Source organism: Lonchura striata, chromosome 2 (genome assembly GCF_050655825.1).
Source record: "Lonchura striata isolate lonStrDom1 chromosome 2, ASM5065582v1, whole genome shotgun sequence".
In the NCBI taxonomy this organism is placed as follows: domain Eukaryota; kingdom Metazoa; phylum Chordata; class Aves; order Passeriformes; family Estrildidae; genus Lonchura; species Lonchura striata.
In genome coordinates, this window is record NC_140704.1 from 35,717,665 (window position 1) to 35,733,519 (window position 15,855).

General features: G+C 40.5%; 1 protein-coding gene across 4 annotated transcripts; it reads right to left on the bottom strand.

Moving 5' to 3' along the window:
* Window positions 1-161: 161 nt before the first annotated feature.
* Window positions 162-15,577, bottom strand: DAZL (deleted in azoospermia like). 4 transcript variants are annotated; one of them, XM_085568671.1, is made up of 12 exons: window positions 15,332-15,549; window positions 12,606-12,779; window positions 12,256-12,390; window positions 11,869-11,960; window positions 10,445-10,496; window positions 6,230-6,296; window positions 5,783-5,916; window positions 4,452-4,532; window positions 3,642-3,698; window positions 2,517-2,618; window positions 1,676-1,774; window positions 162-950 (listed from the first exon to the last, which is right to left on the bottom strand). In XM_085568671.1, the coding sequence occupies exons 3-12, from the start codon at window positions 12,355-12,357 to the stop codon at window positions 897-899; spliced, it is 840 nt and encodes a 279-aa protein (XP_085424797.1). In that variant the 5' UTR covers window positions 12,358-12,390; window positions 12,606-12,779; window positions 15,332-15,549; the 3' UTR covers window positions 162-896. The 4 variants fall into 4 exon arrangements, with proteins under 4 accessions (XP_085424797.1, XP_085424792.1, XP_085424785.1 ...); XM_085568666.1 differs by lacking the exon at window positions 12,606-12,779 and having other exon boundaries at window positions 1,676-1,771; window positions 15,332-15,577; XM_085568659.1 differs by lacking the exon at window positions 12,606-12,779 and having other exon boundaries at window positions 15,332-15,543.
* Window positions 15,578-15,855: the final 278 nt, after the last annotated feature.

Below are 15,855 nucleotides of genomic sequence, written 5' to 3' on the forward strand. Positions count from 1 at the left end.
CTTTTCTCAATTCTACTCTTTTGAAGCTTCAGCTAGCATCTACACAAAATGAAGATTTGTTACTATAGATTTATAGTGGAAACTTCACAGCATAGTACATTTTTAACAGTTTTAACAAGTTATTATTTAGATTTGTTACACCAGAAATATAGGAAACCAAGGCAAAGTAAAAAATTTATTTCACTGTTTCACAATACACACCTAAAACCTACATGATTATTAAAACAGTCATGCACCTGTTCTTTAACAGTTTGCATCACATAACAAAGGTTTATATAACTGCAGTATTTTCTCAGAAGTTTAAAATACAGGTATTGCTAAGATTTTTCAAGTAAAAAACCTTGTATTGGCTGGCTGAGTGTCCAATACAGGTAACATTCTTGCATTTAACTTACATACAGGAATTTTAGGATTCTCTTCATTACTCACCCAAAAATAATAGCAATGCTCAAGACTGCAGGTACATAGACTGTCATCAATGAACATAATCACACTGATTATGTCACCTAAAGCCAAGCAGGACTTACAGGGCTTCAGCTCAGTTACAACTTCTCACCTTCTTTTGCACTGATTTAAAAGCTCAGTCTTCAAATCTCTTGGGCAAAGAACTACTTCCACTTTTAAACTGCAAGACTTAACTGGTGAATGTGAGTCAAATTGTAGTTAATGAAAAGCAACGTGTGATATGCAAACTGTACCTTAAAGCTCAGAGAAAAATCCACATACAGGAAACACGAACAACTTCAAACTACTCAAGCGACAAGAACAGTATCAAAACAGGTAGAACATGAATACAAACATAACCTGAAGTTACTTTGCGAAATGTTACATTCTGTATTGCTAAATTGAACTGTAGTACCATCCAGTTAATTTAGATACTTTGACGTCTTTGTTGATCAAAGGGGTTTGTGTGCTGTCTTTCCTCTTCTGAAGTGGTATGTCCTACCCTCCTGGGATGGGATAGAAAAGAGGACAAAAAATAAAATTAATCAGAATAAAGGAACCAAAGTTTTATGAAAACTATTTTCATATATCCTGTACTCTATTCACCCCTCTCCAAAACTGATAAAACACAGCTTCTGCATTCCCGTTTCAGAGTACGCCTGTCTAGTTCACATATCTGTTGTTCTACAAAAAGGAAGCGAGGTCTTAGAAATTAATAACCCGACTTGGAATGTAATCAAGATTGCAAATCTACAAAGACTGAACACATACAGCAAAAAAATGACAACCAGCTACCAACTTGGATTATGATTTATTAGTTAAAGCAGAGACAAAGCATAACTAGCCACCATTCACAGTAGCTACTTCACTGTACAGACTATCAAGGTTTAAACTCAACATCCTCTGTCCAAGCTAGGGAGTAATCTAATCTACTGCTTTCAGCCATGTCACTGAGAAATGACTAGCCAGACTTATGCTCTAATTGTTCATTAGTTGACTGTTCAGCAATTTTTATGCTGTCCTGATTAAACCCACTGAACCCAATTTCAGCACTTCTTTCCACCATTAAGCAACTGAGAGCCAAACCCACACATCTCAGAGCATGTACAAGGAAAAAAAAAATAAAGTGGCATTCACAGATATGAATTGCTTCATCTTTATGGTATCCTGTAGGTGAACACACTGAAGGTCAGCTATGTTTCAGGGATGTAATTTTACTTTCACTACATACCTCTACATTGTTGTCTTGTGATACAAAGTCATTTTTCAGCTGGTTCTCACGATTAGACAGACAGGATAATACTGTTTGCATGCCCCTGTCCACAGACTTCTGAAATACAGTTATAGGTGCATATATAGTTATCGGTTATTTTCTTTGTTAGGGCATTACTAGACAGCAATGCCAGTGTGTCACAGGGTTTACTTGGAAATCAGGATTCCTCAACTGCCTTGTGTTCCCTGAGATACTTGTAATTTTTTTTGTCCTCACCAATCTTCTAAAGTTACTAAGTCATTATCCCCCCTTCAGTGTTACAGTGTAAAAACAATTCTAATCAGTGACATGCCAGTTCTCTTGTGGATGAGGCTGACAGCTGAAAAATGAAATTTCTCGTTTAGAAAACTGAACTCGGAGCCAACTGTTCACTAAATTAGGGCCACCTTCCACAGAACAGTGAGGAAGGGAGAAAGTTACCAACTCAGATATTTGAAGCTTAAAATACATCTAAGACAGCAGGCAGTGCTACTGAATCTACTTTTTTAGTATCTGTAATTTTCCCTGGAATTTCTACAGAATTAGGCAAAGTCTTGTCAGTAGACTTGATCGAGTAGAACAGACTTTATCCAGCCCTCAGCACTGCAAACAAGCACTAACAATTTCAAGGAAATGCGACACTTCTGGAGTTGTACACAGAAGTCAGATACATATGACAACAGGCTGAAAGGAGCAACCATAACCTTGATTTCTAGGATATCTGTCAGAGGCCCTTGACAAAGCTTCATAACCCTAACATACAAATTTCTGTGAATGGCTTTTATGATAGAGAACATTAAAACTTTGATAAAGAACTTACCTTTTGTGGACTGCTAGGCAACTGCACAGGCTCAGGAGCAGCACATTCCATCTGTGCAGCTCCTGTATCTTCAGAGCCATGATAGTTCGCTGAAGTATACACCTATAGAGGTTTAAAGTATTACAGTGTTTCAGTAAGACTATAAAAAACATGCAGAGTTATGGTGTCGCTGATCCTCACCTATTCGTAATCTGTGCCAACTTTATCTTTGCAGTTTTGGTAAATTTCATGAGTGGGGAAGTACTGTATCATGACCTGTTTTACTAAGACAGTTGATACTTAAAAGTTGCTTAACTGAGATAGTTCTAGAACAGTTGTCTGCTCCTACAATCAAGCTGGTAACATTGAACAAGGAAACCCCCATGCACACCTACTCTAAAAACATTTTGGCCTGCTACCATTGAATTGTAAAGTGATACACTATGGCTGTATTACATTCATGGATATTATAAAAAAAAAACACTATTTCAAGCCAATAGTGCAATCAGTATTTCAGTGACTTCTGACAGCTTTCAGGAAAAGAGTACCATTGACAAGAAAGTTATATATTACAGCTTTCAAACACTTAATCAAAACTGCAGTCCATAAATATACCTAACTACACAAAAATACCCAGAGGGCAAGTTTAAATTTTGACATTGTAAACAAATAGAGAGTCTTTCTCACAAGTCACAGAAAGCAAGGAATTTTTTTAGAGGCCAGCAGCACCATCTACAGTTTGTAGTAGCCTGGGAAAATTTTTTAAACCTACTAGAAGGAACCAAAAAATTCATCAGTATTTGCAAAGAACATGGAGACTTTAAACTTAAAAAAAATATTCTACATCAGGTCAACTTATTTTTCCTTCAACTTTTCCTGAAAAACCAACTCCATTTTATTTAAAATTCCAGAGTTCTGTGACTAGAACATGTAGTTCTAGTGCCAAAAACAGGCAGATCTGTTCCACCAGGTAACTCAAAAAAGCACATCAACAGAAATTCTGAAAAACTACATACTCTTATCAGCAATTAGATTTTTATACACCAGATTACACAGATCCAGACAAACAGACTTTTTAGTATCAAGCTGTAAACCCAATGTGCTAATTAAGAAAATAGTTTCAGAAGTCTAACTTTGTACACTTACCGGAGTTGGAGGCATTACATAATTTCTTGGCTCTCCAGCAAGCCACTGTGGTTGGGCCTTAAACAAAAATTGGACAAGAACCACCTTTTACTAATTCATTTCCAACACAGACAAGTAACTGCTCTGTAGGAGCCACTGTTTATAGCATTTCTCACAAAACAATTAGTTAATACATAGCCTTATATCCAGCAAGATACTTTATTTTATTCAACTATCACCTTCTCACTCCATGAAAAATTAAAAATATTTCTAAATATTAGGAAAATAAGGGAAACCAAATACCTACATTGAAAACCAACCTCAAGCCTCCAGCTGCTTTCAGTTGCTCCTAGTTTAAGACCAGTAACAGGACTTCGCCACACACTTCACTTGTGAGTTCAAACCACGCTATCAGCTAAGTACCTTCTCTGACATTTTTATAGTACGAGAGAACATTCCCTTCCCTCTATATACATCAAACATTTTATCATCTGATAAGATTGATTCCAAGTACCTAACATCCCACACTACAGCATGTACAAATGCAAAGTACTCCCACAAGTGCTACTAATTCATGCACTTTTTTCTGATTTCAAAATTGTTTTATCACAGTATATTTAAGAAAAAAAAAAGAAACTATAAAAAGAAAAGAGTATGCTAAGTTACTCAATTTTTCATCACTATTTTATTTTTGCTTTGGTAGCTGTGAAGAACTGAAGGAAAATAGATTTCAAAGAACGAGAAACACAAAGTTCAGACTTCAGTTAACACTTCATTCCAACTTTGTCAGATATCCAGCAGCCTTTCTGCTTCTACTAAAACTTTACATACCTGATAGTTGTAAGTCGGTTGATATCCTACGGGGACTTGCGGCTTTAGCAGTACAGTTGGTGATGAATTGTATGGATAGGGCTGTAAATAAAGCTTTTTTTAAAAAAAGCCCACAAGTTTGAAGCAAGATACAAGTATGATATTTGTAGAGGTATTAGCTAGAAGCACATTTTTAGAAGCTACACTGTTATTTCAATTCCTGAGCAGACTAGACTCACAATTTAAAAGCAACCCTTAGATTTCCCACAGGGCTTGCTTCAGCACTTCAGGCACTAATAACATCTATAAAGTCAGATTCCAAGTCTAATACCTAAAAAATCCCACTTCCGCTTGTAACTGATCTTTTAAGCAATTTCAGAAGTGCAAGTCATGCAATAAACTTTGAGTAGATCTGAAGCAGATCTAGTCTGTCTGCAGATCACTCTGAAGGATCAGTTTCTAGGAGGCAAAGGAAGTACTCCAATTAAGACAATTTCCTAGTATTTCTTTCCTGAAAGTACTATGACACAGTGTTAACCTGGAACCTTTTCAGATTCTTCAGAGATAGTTAAAGGCACATTCCAGCATTTAAAAGAATTAATGTGCTTACATTAATAAACTAAGGAGAATCATCAAGAATACTATTATCAAGCTCTCTGCCTTGCAAGAATGTATTTCTCAAAGTTTGTTCTTCCTCTTTGCTTAAGATACACAAAACAGGATCAGTTTGTAGTCAGTACTGCCCCATCATACAGGCTAGTAAAAGCCTGATCGGGTTCACTTACAGCACAGGACTCATACCCAGGCCACAAACAGTGTACCCACACCTCAGTAGGAATGGCCATCTGAAGTACCAGCAATACTGTGCTGGGCACAGCTATTAACAGCAGATGCTGTAACACAGTTCTCTTGTAACACAACAGCAGTTTAAAACCAAGGATATGTTTGGCTAAGAGAAAAGAAGCTGAGAAGTTCTGATCCCAGTCTTGGTTTACAAAGATACATTTAAAATTTCATAGTTTATTCTGAAGCCACACACTAAATCTCTGGATAAATTTCATCTGTGACAGGCAATAATAATCTTCCCTTCACTTTCAACAGTTCTCATTCCTAAATGATATCTCCCTCTTGTTTTATAATGAGTTAACATCACTGAATCAAATTTTCAGGGTTGCTGGCATTCCTTTGAAGTGGTTTGGAGTTGGGTGCTTTTTACTGGGGAAGGCAATATGAAAACGGGCAGCAAGATCAGATTGGAATCTCAATAATATGTACTCCAAAAGTCATCCGTGCTTGCACCTTCAAAAAAATATTTCATTATGATTCAAAATCAGTGTCAGGTGCAGTCTTACCTGAACATACTGTGTTACTGGGTTCATGACAGCTGGAGGCTGCACATATGTCTCCATACTGTGATTACTCCATACATTCTGGAACTGCGGTGGAGGAGGACCAAGAACTACTTGTCTGGGCTGCACGTCAGAATCTTGTTTTGAAACAGATAAATAGTATTAAGACATTACTGCAAGTATTTCATTAAGAATCAGAATTCAAGTTGGAAAAAACTTTAAGGGTTTTGAGTCTCAAATTTAATTCAGTATTAACGACCTTGTATTGTGCTACCAACCTTATTAAAACAACATCATACAAGGGAGGTCACAGAAGACAGAACCTAGGTTTAACTGAAATATACTGTATCAGATAAAAAGTATTTGCAAGGGTAATGACATATCATTAAGAAAAGACCCTGCTATATTATAATAGCTGCAACATGAACAAATTTATTTATATATACTTACTTGAGTTTTGTTGTTTTCTGATTGCTGGCCCCAGTTTCAGCTTTTTACCATGGAAGTTGATTTGTGACTGAAAGAAAGAATAACTGTAAGCTGGGAATCCGCAAGGTGAGAGGTTTATGGGATTTTAAAGAGACTGGACTGCTTCTACATCACAGTACATCAACTCTCATAAAGGCTCAACAGCCTCCAATCTCCTCTCTCAACACCATACGCCTTTTACCTCAGATTTCCTGCAGTGCTCCATCTGCCTACTCACCGACCCTCCAAAATTATGTATCCCTTTCCTAATAGTAACATGCACTACTCGAAATCGCAACTATGTGTCAGTGACTGTTAGCCCAGCAGTTTCCCACGTAGAGGCTTTAACTATCCCTGTCTCAGTGAGAGTACTATTGCAGAGTGACTAGTCTAAGGTTTCTACTGAAAGATTTTTGGTTTAGCCCTATTAGCACAATTTTGGTACCAAGCATAACGTCAGTATTGGATGCAGGCAATCTGTCTACATTCTTTATCACGTGCAACTCTACAGAAGTGCCTGCTTCAGAAGAAAGTATGTGGTTTTGCAATTTTTTCCTATTTCTGTTAAAGGGAGTGCTTTGAACAGGCAATAACAACTATATTGTTGCCTGTAAAACGAGAAGGAATATAATGATTTAAAAAAATCTTGCTCATTCTAATTTCTATCAGTATGAGAAGACAATTCAACAGATATATGGGGGTGTAAAAGGTGCAATAACCTGACTAGGTTTGACAGGTGGACGTTTTTTGATTTGTCTTTTTTTCGGGGAAAGTGTCTTGGTTGATTTTGGGCATTTTTAAATTAATTCTGGAATCCTGTTGTGCCCAAAATAATGCAACTACCTTTTCCACCTCAACAATGAGAAATCCTAGGAGACAGGCCTCCCCTCTAAATGAAAGGCAACTTTCCATTCTGAACTGTAAACAGATTAATGCTGGACCAGAGTGCAGATACAGACCTAAAGCAGAAGAAAAACACTGTCAGGCTAAACAAGGCTACAAAGCCTTGTTGAACAGGCACATGAAGACAGGCACCAAGAGTAATTTTAGTTAGAGAGGCTCTATCATGTTAATCTACAGAAAACACTGTGACCACTCAGTGCAAGTAAGACCTGAAGTGATTTAGTGCAGTAGCCATTGTTTACAATTTAGCTCTACAACACCCATATTAAATTCTTCCTTTCTTCAATTCCCTCCAAAAGTCAACAGGTTCTGTCTGAACATGCTTCTTCTTGACATGGCAGGAATTTGTACTGCCTGCAGACCTCAAATGTGCACTGAAAAGAAAATCCACAATATGCCTCTGGGTCTTCCATGATCTCTGGTATAAAAACTCACATCAATAAGTTCTATATTAATAGAGGAACACTGTAGGCACCAGTTTTGAAAAAGCACACAAAGATCAGTGATGTACATGGCTCAATGCTATTCTCCATAGCAATTATTACCTCAGAGCAAGCATTCCACACACTGATGTAGCACAATAAAAGTAATCCATAGTAAAAAGTAAAAGGTACTCATGAAGTCTTGCTCAGTACAGCAGTCACTGTATATTTTTGTCATCATACTGTCAAGTAACAGCAAGCTTTTAAAATCTTTTGGTGAGAATCAAGGATCTCCTGCTGGGGTTCCATTACTCTCCACTTTATTCAAACATGCTCTCTTCCCACTTACAGAGCTGGATGGCCAGTAAACACATCTGCACATCACAGAACACTACATTTGTGCCTGGCACATCCATCTGGATTTGTCTTTCTGATCTACTTCCCTATCTAAGAGCTTCAGAAGCAAATGAGAGATTGTTCATCCTCCACAGACACAGGAGTTTTCTGAGGCAAAGACTTCAAAGAGGCAAGTATTTCAATACATGTTATTTTCACAGTAACTGTATTCAGGAACTGTGGAATAAAGAAGGAAAATAAAAAGCTTTGTCTGCGGTTTGTGACTTGCCCATGTCTATCAGAACCAAGTACCCGATCTGGTTATAAGCACTGAGATTTAAAATTGCTCTGATACCAAACTCTCAAGATCAGCAGGGCTGTAAACAGTTCTTACCCCTTCATCACCTGTGTTAGCTACAGGAAAACTGTATGGTGACAGTGTTGTGGTTTAACATAGTTTGGGGTTTTCAGTTAAGGAAAAAATCCACTAACTATCCACTTCCCTGCAAGGACCTTGGCAGCTTCCTTCAGACCTGACAAAACCAATCAGCTGGCTAATTTTCAATACTGACACCCTGTTAAACCACTTAAAGCTGAACACACCTCTGTGAAATCACATTTAAAAATTAACAAACCACAGGAAAAGCTCTTGCTTCTGGCCGTTGAACTCTGGCCGGGCTCCACCACACAGGTTGGTGGAAATTCTGCCACCACTGAGTTCCAACCACAGCCTGGCCCTACTCTGGCTGTCGGCTGCTAAGCCATCCTGCTGGCACCACAGAAAAATCATGTGGCTAAGAACAGAGGTGGCCCTGCAGCCCCACAGTTAAGCAGCTGGAATTAACTGCGGCAGGGGCCCAAAAGCAGCCATGCACCCAGAGTGGCTGCTGCCCAGCAGAGATCACACAACCATGCCCACCCTCCACGGCACAGTAAGAGAGGCTCCTCTCCCTAAATGAACTGAAGGTAAGATTTTTTAAAAAGTGGTAAACTGACTGAAAATATCAAATTTGTCTCTTCATGTTGTCAGTAGGAAAAGAAAGAAGAGTTGGGGGGAGGAAAAGTGTTCTGAAGGTTTATTCTGATTTCTCAATATTCTTTTTAGTCCTGTTAATAAAGTTTTCTTTATATCCTTTAAAGTTTTGAGCCTGCTTTTCTCTCCTCCTAATCCTTATCTCGCAGCAGAAAATGAGCAAGTAATTCTAGTGAGTGCACCGGTGTTTGGCCAGCACTAAACCCACTATACACAGGAACAGCCATAGCACAATCTAGAAGGCTCAGAAAATACTTGCACTCCAGGTAGCATCCAAATGCACAATTACTGCTAGAGAAACTTATTTCAACTACTGAAGCATAAGTAAAAAATACTGTCTTCCATGATACTGTTACTCCTACGCCCTAGGTAACCCAAAATGTTATTGTATTTCATCTATCTGTGCCCAAAATTGTTACTGTCTCTTAAGACCCTGGAGCCAGAAAACAACCATGGGGCAAGAGAGGGGCAAGTGCCCCAGTCTTTTGAAAGTTCAAAGCAGGGACAGAGCTCTCTCTTGCCTCGTGGTCTTTGCTCAAGGCAGAGGCTCTGCTCTGGGGTTCCCCTGCCCCTCCCCCGCTTTTGTCTCTTGCATCTTGTACTGGCTCAAGGTGAATTCTGTGACTGCCACCATGGAGCATCCCTGCAGAAGTGAAGGCAGATCCACCCCAGCCCAGCTGCCTGGCCTTGCCTGGCTGTCTGCTGCCAAAGAAGACAAATTCCTCTGTGCGTTCTAGATCTTAACCAAGTACGAGCTGCTGAAGAGTGCCAGCTGCATTCATCAATGAAGAGGTAAGAAAGGGGAAGGTTGTCACAATTTTCCCCTTGTCTTTTGAACTATACGGTTGGTCAGCTGCAGAGGCCACAATTTGGGGACAGGTGTCACTCCACCATTTCAAGTTTCTTTTTGTTCCCTGGGAATCCAGGAGATTTCAGCAACTTTGTAACTAGTGACTATTACTGTTATAATTCTGCCTGTTGCTATTTCCTTCTTCATTAGCAAACTGAAATTTTTTCACTTATATTTATCCATATTTGTTTCTTCTTATTGGTGGAAAAGGATTGGTTAACCAAAAGGAGACATTACTAATTTTAGTGTCCCACTTTAATTGTGTTAAACCAAAACGTCCCAATAACTGAGTATCTAGATTTCTGCCATAGCAAAAGGATTCTGTGACAATCAACCACTACAAAAAGCAAGCAACCAGACATACTCAAGGCTTTCAAGCACAATAAATGAGAGCAATCAGAAACAAAACCACAGGAGATGTCTGACCAGGCCAGGCTAAAAACTAATCAGCTGAAAACTAATTTGCTTCTTTATTTAAGCAAATACATAAAGATTTTACCACCAGTACACATTTTAGAAAGCTAATCTTTTGGGCAACCCTAGACTTTTTTGTGTCCTAACTTACTCTACAGGGTACGTAACTTTGCTTCCACAAACTTGTCCCTAGCCTTCAAACCTCAACTTCTTAAGAGTAATTTGGACAAAGAGCTTACCTCAACTATCTTTTGAATATCCACATTGTCCAGGAAAGACACAAATCCATACCTAAAACGGAAGAACAGACTACTCAGTAATCATCAAATCAGTTTCATTTGATTATTAGCCAAATTCTTTTGAACAAGACCAGTTCACAATTTGCTGGGTACATTATATTGCACATCAAAATTATCAACTAGGACATTAGTTTATTATTCAGCCTAAAAAAGTATTTACTGCTTACTAGCAGTATCTAGGTATGGGGTCAAATAAAAGAAACTAAATATCAGTGTCAGATTTTAGAATCACATTAAATAGAAAATAAGGGGTTATTTTTTCATTTTAACTACTCAAAGTAAGTACTGCTGTTAGTATTAGCAGCTCAGAAAGCTAAAAATTTAAATAAGATCTGACTTATCTTTAAATTTTGTATTTTCTACAGAGGTCTGGATGAAAGTAGGCCTTACAGTAACAGTAAAATTATTGAAGAGGTTTTTCAATTTATTTCACTGCCATCTCTAGTTTATCTGGTCTATACAATTAAGAACATTTCAGAGCATTATAGTAACAATTGTGTCCCATTAATGGAGTAAGTCAAATTATTATTAACACTTGTAACATACTCTGGCTAACTGCACATCAGGGTTCACTTTGTAAACTAGCTAAAGATATAAGAAAATGAATTTTATTTCCAGCTCTTCCATTGCTACATATGCTGAAGAAAAAGATGTGACATTCTACGATCTAAGCATAGAATCTAAGAAAAACTGGGCTGGAAGGAACTTCAAGAGGATCCATCTCCTTCTCCTCAGGAGGGAAAAGCTCAAAACTGGGATGGCTTCCTCAGAACTCAACAGGGTAAGGTCCTTCATCTTATTTAAGGGTTTCCCCACAGTAATCCAGAACTCTTCTACATATATATAAGGGAATTTCCTTTGTTTCAACTTTGTTCACATACTTGGTTTCACTCTTCACGCAAAGAAACTCGGCCTGTTTTACTCTAGAACTTATTCACAAGTGTCAAGAGAGAGCACAGCCACTGCCCTAAATAAGCCATCTTAATTCTCTTAATCATCCTGAACTGTCCCCAGATTTTTAACTACTCCAGCCAACAGAACAGTCTTATAAAAGCATTGACTGTATAAGCATCACATGAGTTAGGCTTTGCTTCCAACGGCTGAGTGACAGTGAGCTTCTTTTCCTTGAACAGAGAGGCCAAAGTCAGAAAATTAATGCTATTCTTTGTAAGATTATACAGATTTAGTTGGAGGCAGTATAGATTTACTAGTTTCACAGTCTTAACTCACCACAACAGAAAACTGCATCTACTATTAAGGCTTATACATGTCAAGTGTGTTGCTAAGTATCTGCTCATATCGCCTATTACAGAATGCTGTCCACATAAGCAGCAACTTAAAACAACTACTCATATTCTACCCACCCTTTTGAAATACCAGATCTGTCAGTGATGACCTTCACCTCCTTCACAGTACCATATTGTTCAAAGACACTCCGAATTTCTCCTTCATTCACCTACAAGAAAACAAGGTCTTAAACATCTCCAAAAACATTCAAGTGCTTAGAACTGATTTAAAGCAGAGAGTACCATTTCTTAAAATTATTTTCCACTACCATAAGAACTAAACATGTTCCAGAAATCTCCTATAACACTTCAATACCTTCAAGATTGGCAAATATACACACAAAGAAAAAATAAAAAGAACCCCACCACCACAAAGTAATAAAAAAATCCACACTCAAACAGGACCAAAATTTCCACTGATGTACACCCTTTATTAATTTTGAACTACTAAAAGTGTATACATACCCTTAAGTCAATTCCAGCAACAAAGACTGTGTTTGGCATGATTTTTCCTTCTGGTAAAACATAGCCCTGACTGACTGCTGCTGAATAGGCACTGCCCTCCATGGCGTCTGAGTGCTGGGTTTCCACATGCGCTGCCTAAAAAATTTAAACAAAAATACTTATTTTAGTCAACTAGATTACATTTTAAGACACCAGAATGCCTGCACCTTCTTGCAGATATAGCAGGGGATGAGGAATTTCAATAGCACAAATGGACCATTCATTGGTTCTAACACTTCTCAGTTCAAATTAAACTGGCTCTACAAAATCTGGCAGGAAGATTAACATGAAGTGAGCAGTTTTTCACCCACCTGGTATGCTGCTTTTGTTTGGCTGCATACTCAGCTAAAGGACATTAGAACTGAAATCTGAGATGATAACTCCTCAAGCTGACCTAACTCTTGCTTCTACTTTTTTCTTTCTGGATGTGTCAGTGAACCAAGCTAGAAGTGGTATTCACTTTGTCGTGCAAGTTCTTGGCAGCCCTAAAACAGGAAACGGCTCTCATAAGAGGTGCCCAGCCAGCACCAGCTGAAGGAAGCTGGTAGCCATGGACACTGGTGATAGCCACAGATGCTGCTGGTACACCTGTCACACATGGCCTTGGCCACCATGGAAGTGCAGTGTTCCTGCCTCACACTAATGACGCAGAATTTTCAAAGAAAATTAACTGATTTAACACTCTCACACATTATGTACCTGCAAGAAAGAATAAACAGACTACTTAGGCATTCTGGCAAGCTGGGAAACATCAAAAGTAAGATTAATATACATATTTCCTAGAACTTGAAAAGGAAATAAAAATGCACAGTGGTAAAATTCTCCTAGAACAAAAAAGAAAATTTCCCTCCAAAGCCACTTTTCAAGTCCTCAGTACTATCATGGAAAATGTTTGCCAATTCAAAAAAATTACTGTCTTATCTAAAGCCAAATAATTTTACCAACATAGCACTATCTGAATTAACAGGTTTTTTTCTTCTCTCGTCAAAAAAGAAAATTAATCTGTTTGCTCCCTATTATTCCTGCAAATATGAAGTTTAAACTGATGAGGGGAAACCGGTATAAAGGTCCTCCTTACAGCAGTCAGAAGACTAGTTAAGAGTTTTGGCAAAAGAAAAGGTAGAAAAGGACTAGGTGGAGGAAATACCTGCCTACCTGTGAGAAAACCCTGGGCTTGGTCTGGGGTCTCGTGTGGTGGTAAAGTCTCTCCTTCAACCCGTGCTTCCAAAGAAAAACTCTGCAGCCTCTTGTTGTTTGGTTTCAAGGCAGTTTATTGTTAGTTATCTAAAAGATTGTCTTCGCGGGGTGCGGCTGTTTGGTCAGCGGCCCAAGCAGAGACACACACCCTGACACCCTCACTGTCTGCTGTCTTCTTCTCCCCCCGGCCCAGGGCTGCTGCTATCTTTTATGATATATTACGTATTACATGTTTATAGTTTACCCCCCAATACCTACTACCTATATAACAAAGTACTTTTTTACTCTAAACCAATCTGTGAGTGCCAGCATCACCGAGAACATGGAGGCAAGGAAGAAGGAGGAAGAACAGGATCAGCCCACTTTCCTCCATCTTAGAACTTCTGACCCCCATGTACAAAGTAAAAACCCCCCGTCCCCCGTACAATACTAAAAAAAATTCCCCTCTGTTTTGTAGCTACTTTTACTATGCTATCTATCCCTTTGTGACTGCTTGCTCTACCTTCAAAGTTGGTAACTCATTCCATGGCTCAAACTCAAAATCACAGCTGTTTGCAGCTGCCGGCCAGGGTCTCAAATGCTTCTGACCAAGGCCTGGAACCTCTAAAAATGTCTGAGGGACATTTTGAGTTCCAACATCTACCCACGCGTGTTACAAACTTCACTCAGTTTTATGCTCATCCAGGAAAGAAAAACGTTCACTTTTTTTTTTTGGCCACAAAAGCTCATGATTTCTCAGGCTTCTCCCCTGGCCTCAGCACATTCTCTGTTTAAAGTAAGCATTAGGTTTTTTGAGTTTTTTTGGTTTTATTTTTAAATTGAAGCATTTAACCCCGTGACCCACGTCCCGCTGGGCGGACAGTGCGCGCAGTCGCCATGCCAGCGCCGGAGCCCGCGGGAAGCACATGGCTGCGGCCGCAGCCTCCCCGCTGGGCACTAAGCGGAGCTCTCGGGCCAGCACCGCGCGCTAGGCACAGCTTCTCCGGCATAAAACAAAAAACTCAATAAAAAAAAAAAGCTCCACCGCCTTACTCGTATAGCGTGAAGCGCCAGCGCTACAGTGGCAAATCATGTTTCTCAAACAAAAAGAACAAACGGCAAAGCAGCACGCTGGGGCGAGCCGAGGAGCCCGCAGCACTCCGGGCGACGCCCGCCCTCGGGGGGGGGGCGTTGGACCTCGGGCCGGCGAGGCGCCGCTCGCGTGCCGCCGCCATTTTACAGCCTCACACCCGGGCTGCCCGGCGCCGACGGGGCGCGGGCGGGGAGCTTTGGCGCTGAGAACAATGAAAGCTGTTCGCAAGCCCCAGACAAGGGGTACTGCCGGAGCCTACGCACACCGGGTACACCGCCCGCCACGGGCAGGCGGAGGGATGCCCGCCCAGCCGTGCGGGACAGCGCTATTTTAGCACCGCCACAAAATGGCCGCTCGAGGGTGTGAAGCGTGTTCCGACGCCAAGCCTCCTGCAGACCGTAACACCGATAGCTACGAGCCAGAGGTTCCCCTGCACAAGCCCCTGGCCTGGCAATTGCGGTATTCCCTCCTTCACCGTAACCGCTCGTCTCGCAAGGTGGTAAAACCCTCAAGACAGTTATAGCGCTACTAGCCCTCAGGGGTTCAGCCCCGTCGCCGCGTTACAAGGGGACCCTGCTCCAGCTGAGAGTATTCCCATCCCTCACCCCAAGAACAACCCGACAAAGTTAGTACTCCACTCTCCGCTCCGCTGCCCGCCGGGGGCCCCGCCTCAAAGCACATAACCCAGCAGAAGCCCGCCCGGCGGCTCGGCATTTAAACGCCCCTGCCCCACTGCCCCAGCATGGCTCACCTCCGGCGTTTACTCACCATAGCTAACACTTAATAAGGTTTTCAAACAAAACCCGTATGAACTTCTTTGAGAAAAACTAAGCTCAGGCGGTCACTTCTTCTCGACGGCGAAGCCGGGCTCCCGACGTCGATAAAGCGGGTCCGAGGTAATCCCGTTCTCTTTAAATAGCCCCACTGGGGGATGGGACAGGAGAGGCCACACCCTCCCTCCTCCCTCGCACGCGTGGTGCCCCCCCACCCCCTTGGCGCCCGGCTCCTTGTCCCTCGGTGTCTGAGTTTTAGAAGACAAAGGATCGAGAATACTGTAGCTTTTCTGGTTGTTTTTTTGGGGGGTTTTTTGGTTTTTTTTTTTTTTGAGGAGGCGGATTAGGTTGCGACTATCATTTGTGGCATTTTTGCACAGGAAGTTGTTGAGTGTATGTCATAGCAGCAGCAGCTCTTGCCTTTTTGACAAGAGCTTGTACTTTGCTTGTGGAAGTTTTGAGAATGGTGTGTTGTTGAAGAGGCTTTCACACGTTTTGAGGCAAATGCTCAAAGTAGCT

What these genes read in the sequence shown, in the direction of transcription:
- DAZL (XM_085568659.1), bottom strand. An exon ending in ATATTCAAAAGATAGTTGAG is followed by an intron (nt 6,297 to 10,444) that starts GTAAGCTCTTTG and finishes TCTTTCTTTCAG; the next exon opens with TCACAAATCAACTTCCATGG. An exon ending in AACCGACTTACAACTATCAG is followed by an intron (nt 3,699 to 4,451) that starts GTATGTAAAGTT and finishes TTTTTGTTTAAG; the next exon opens with GCCCAACCACAGTGGCTTGC.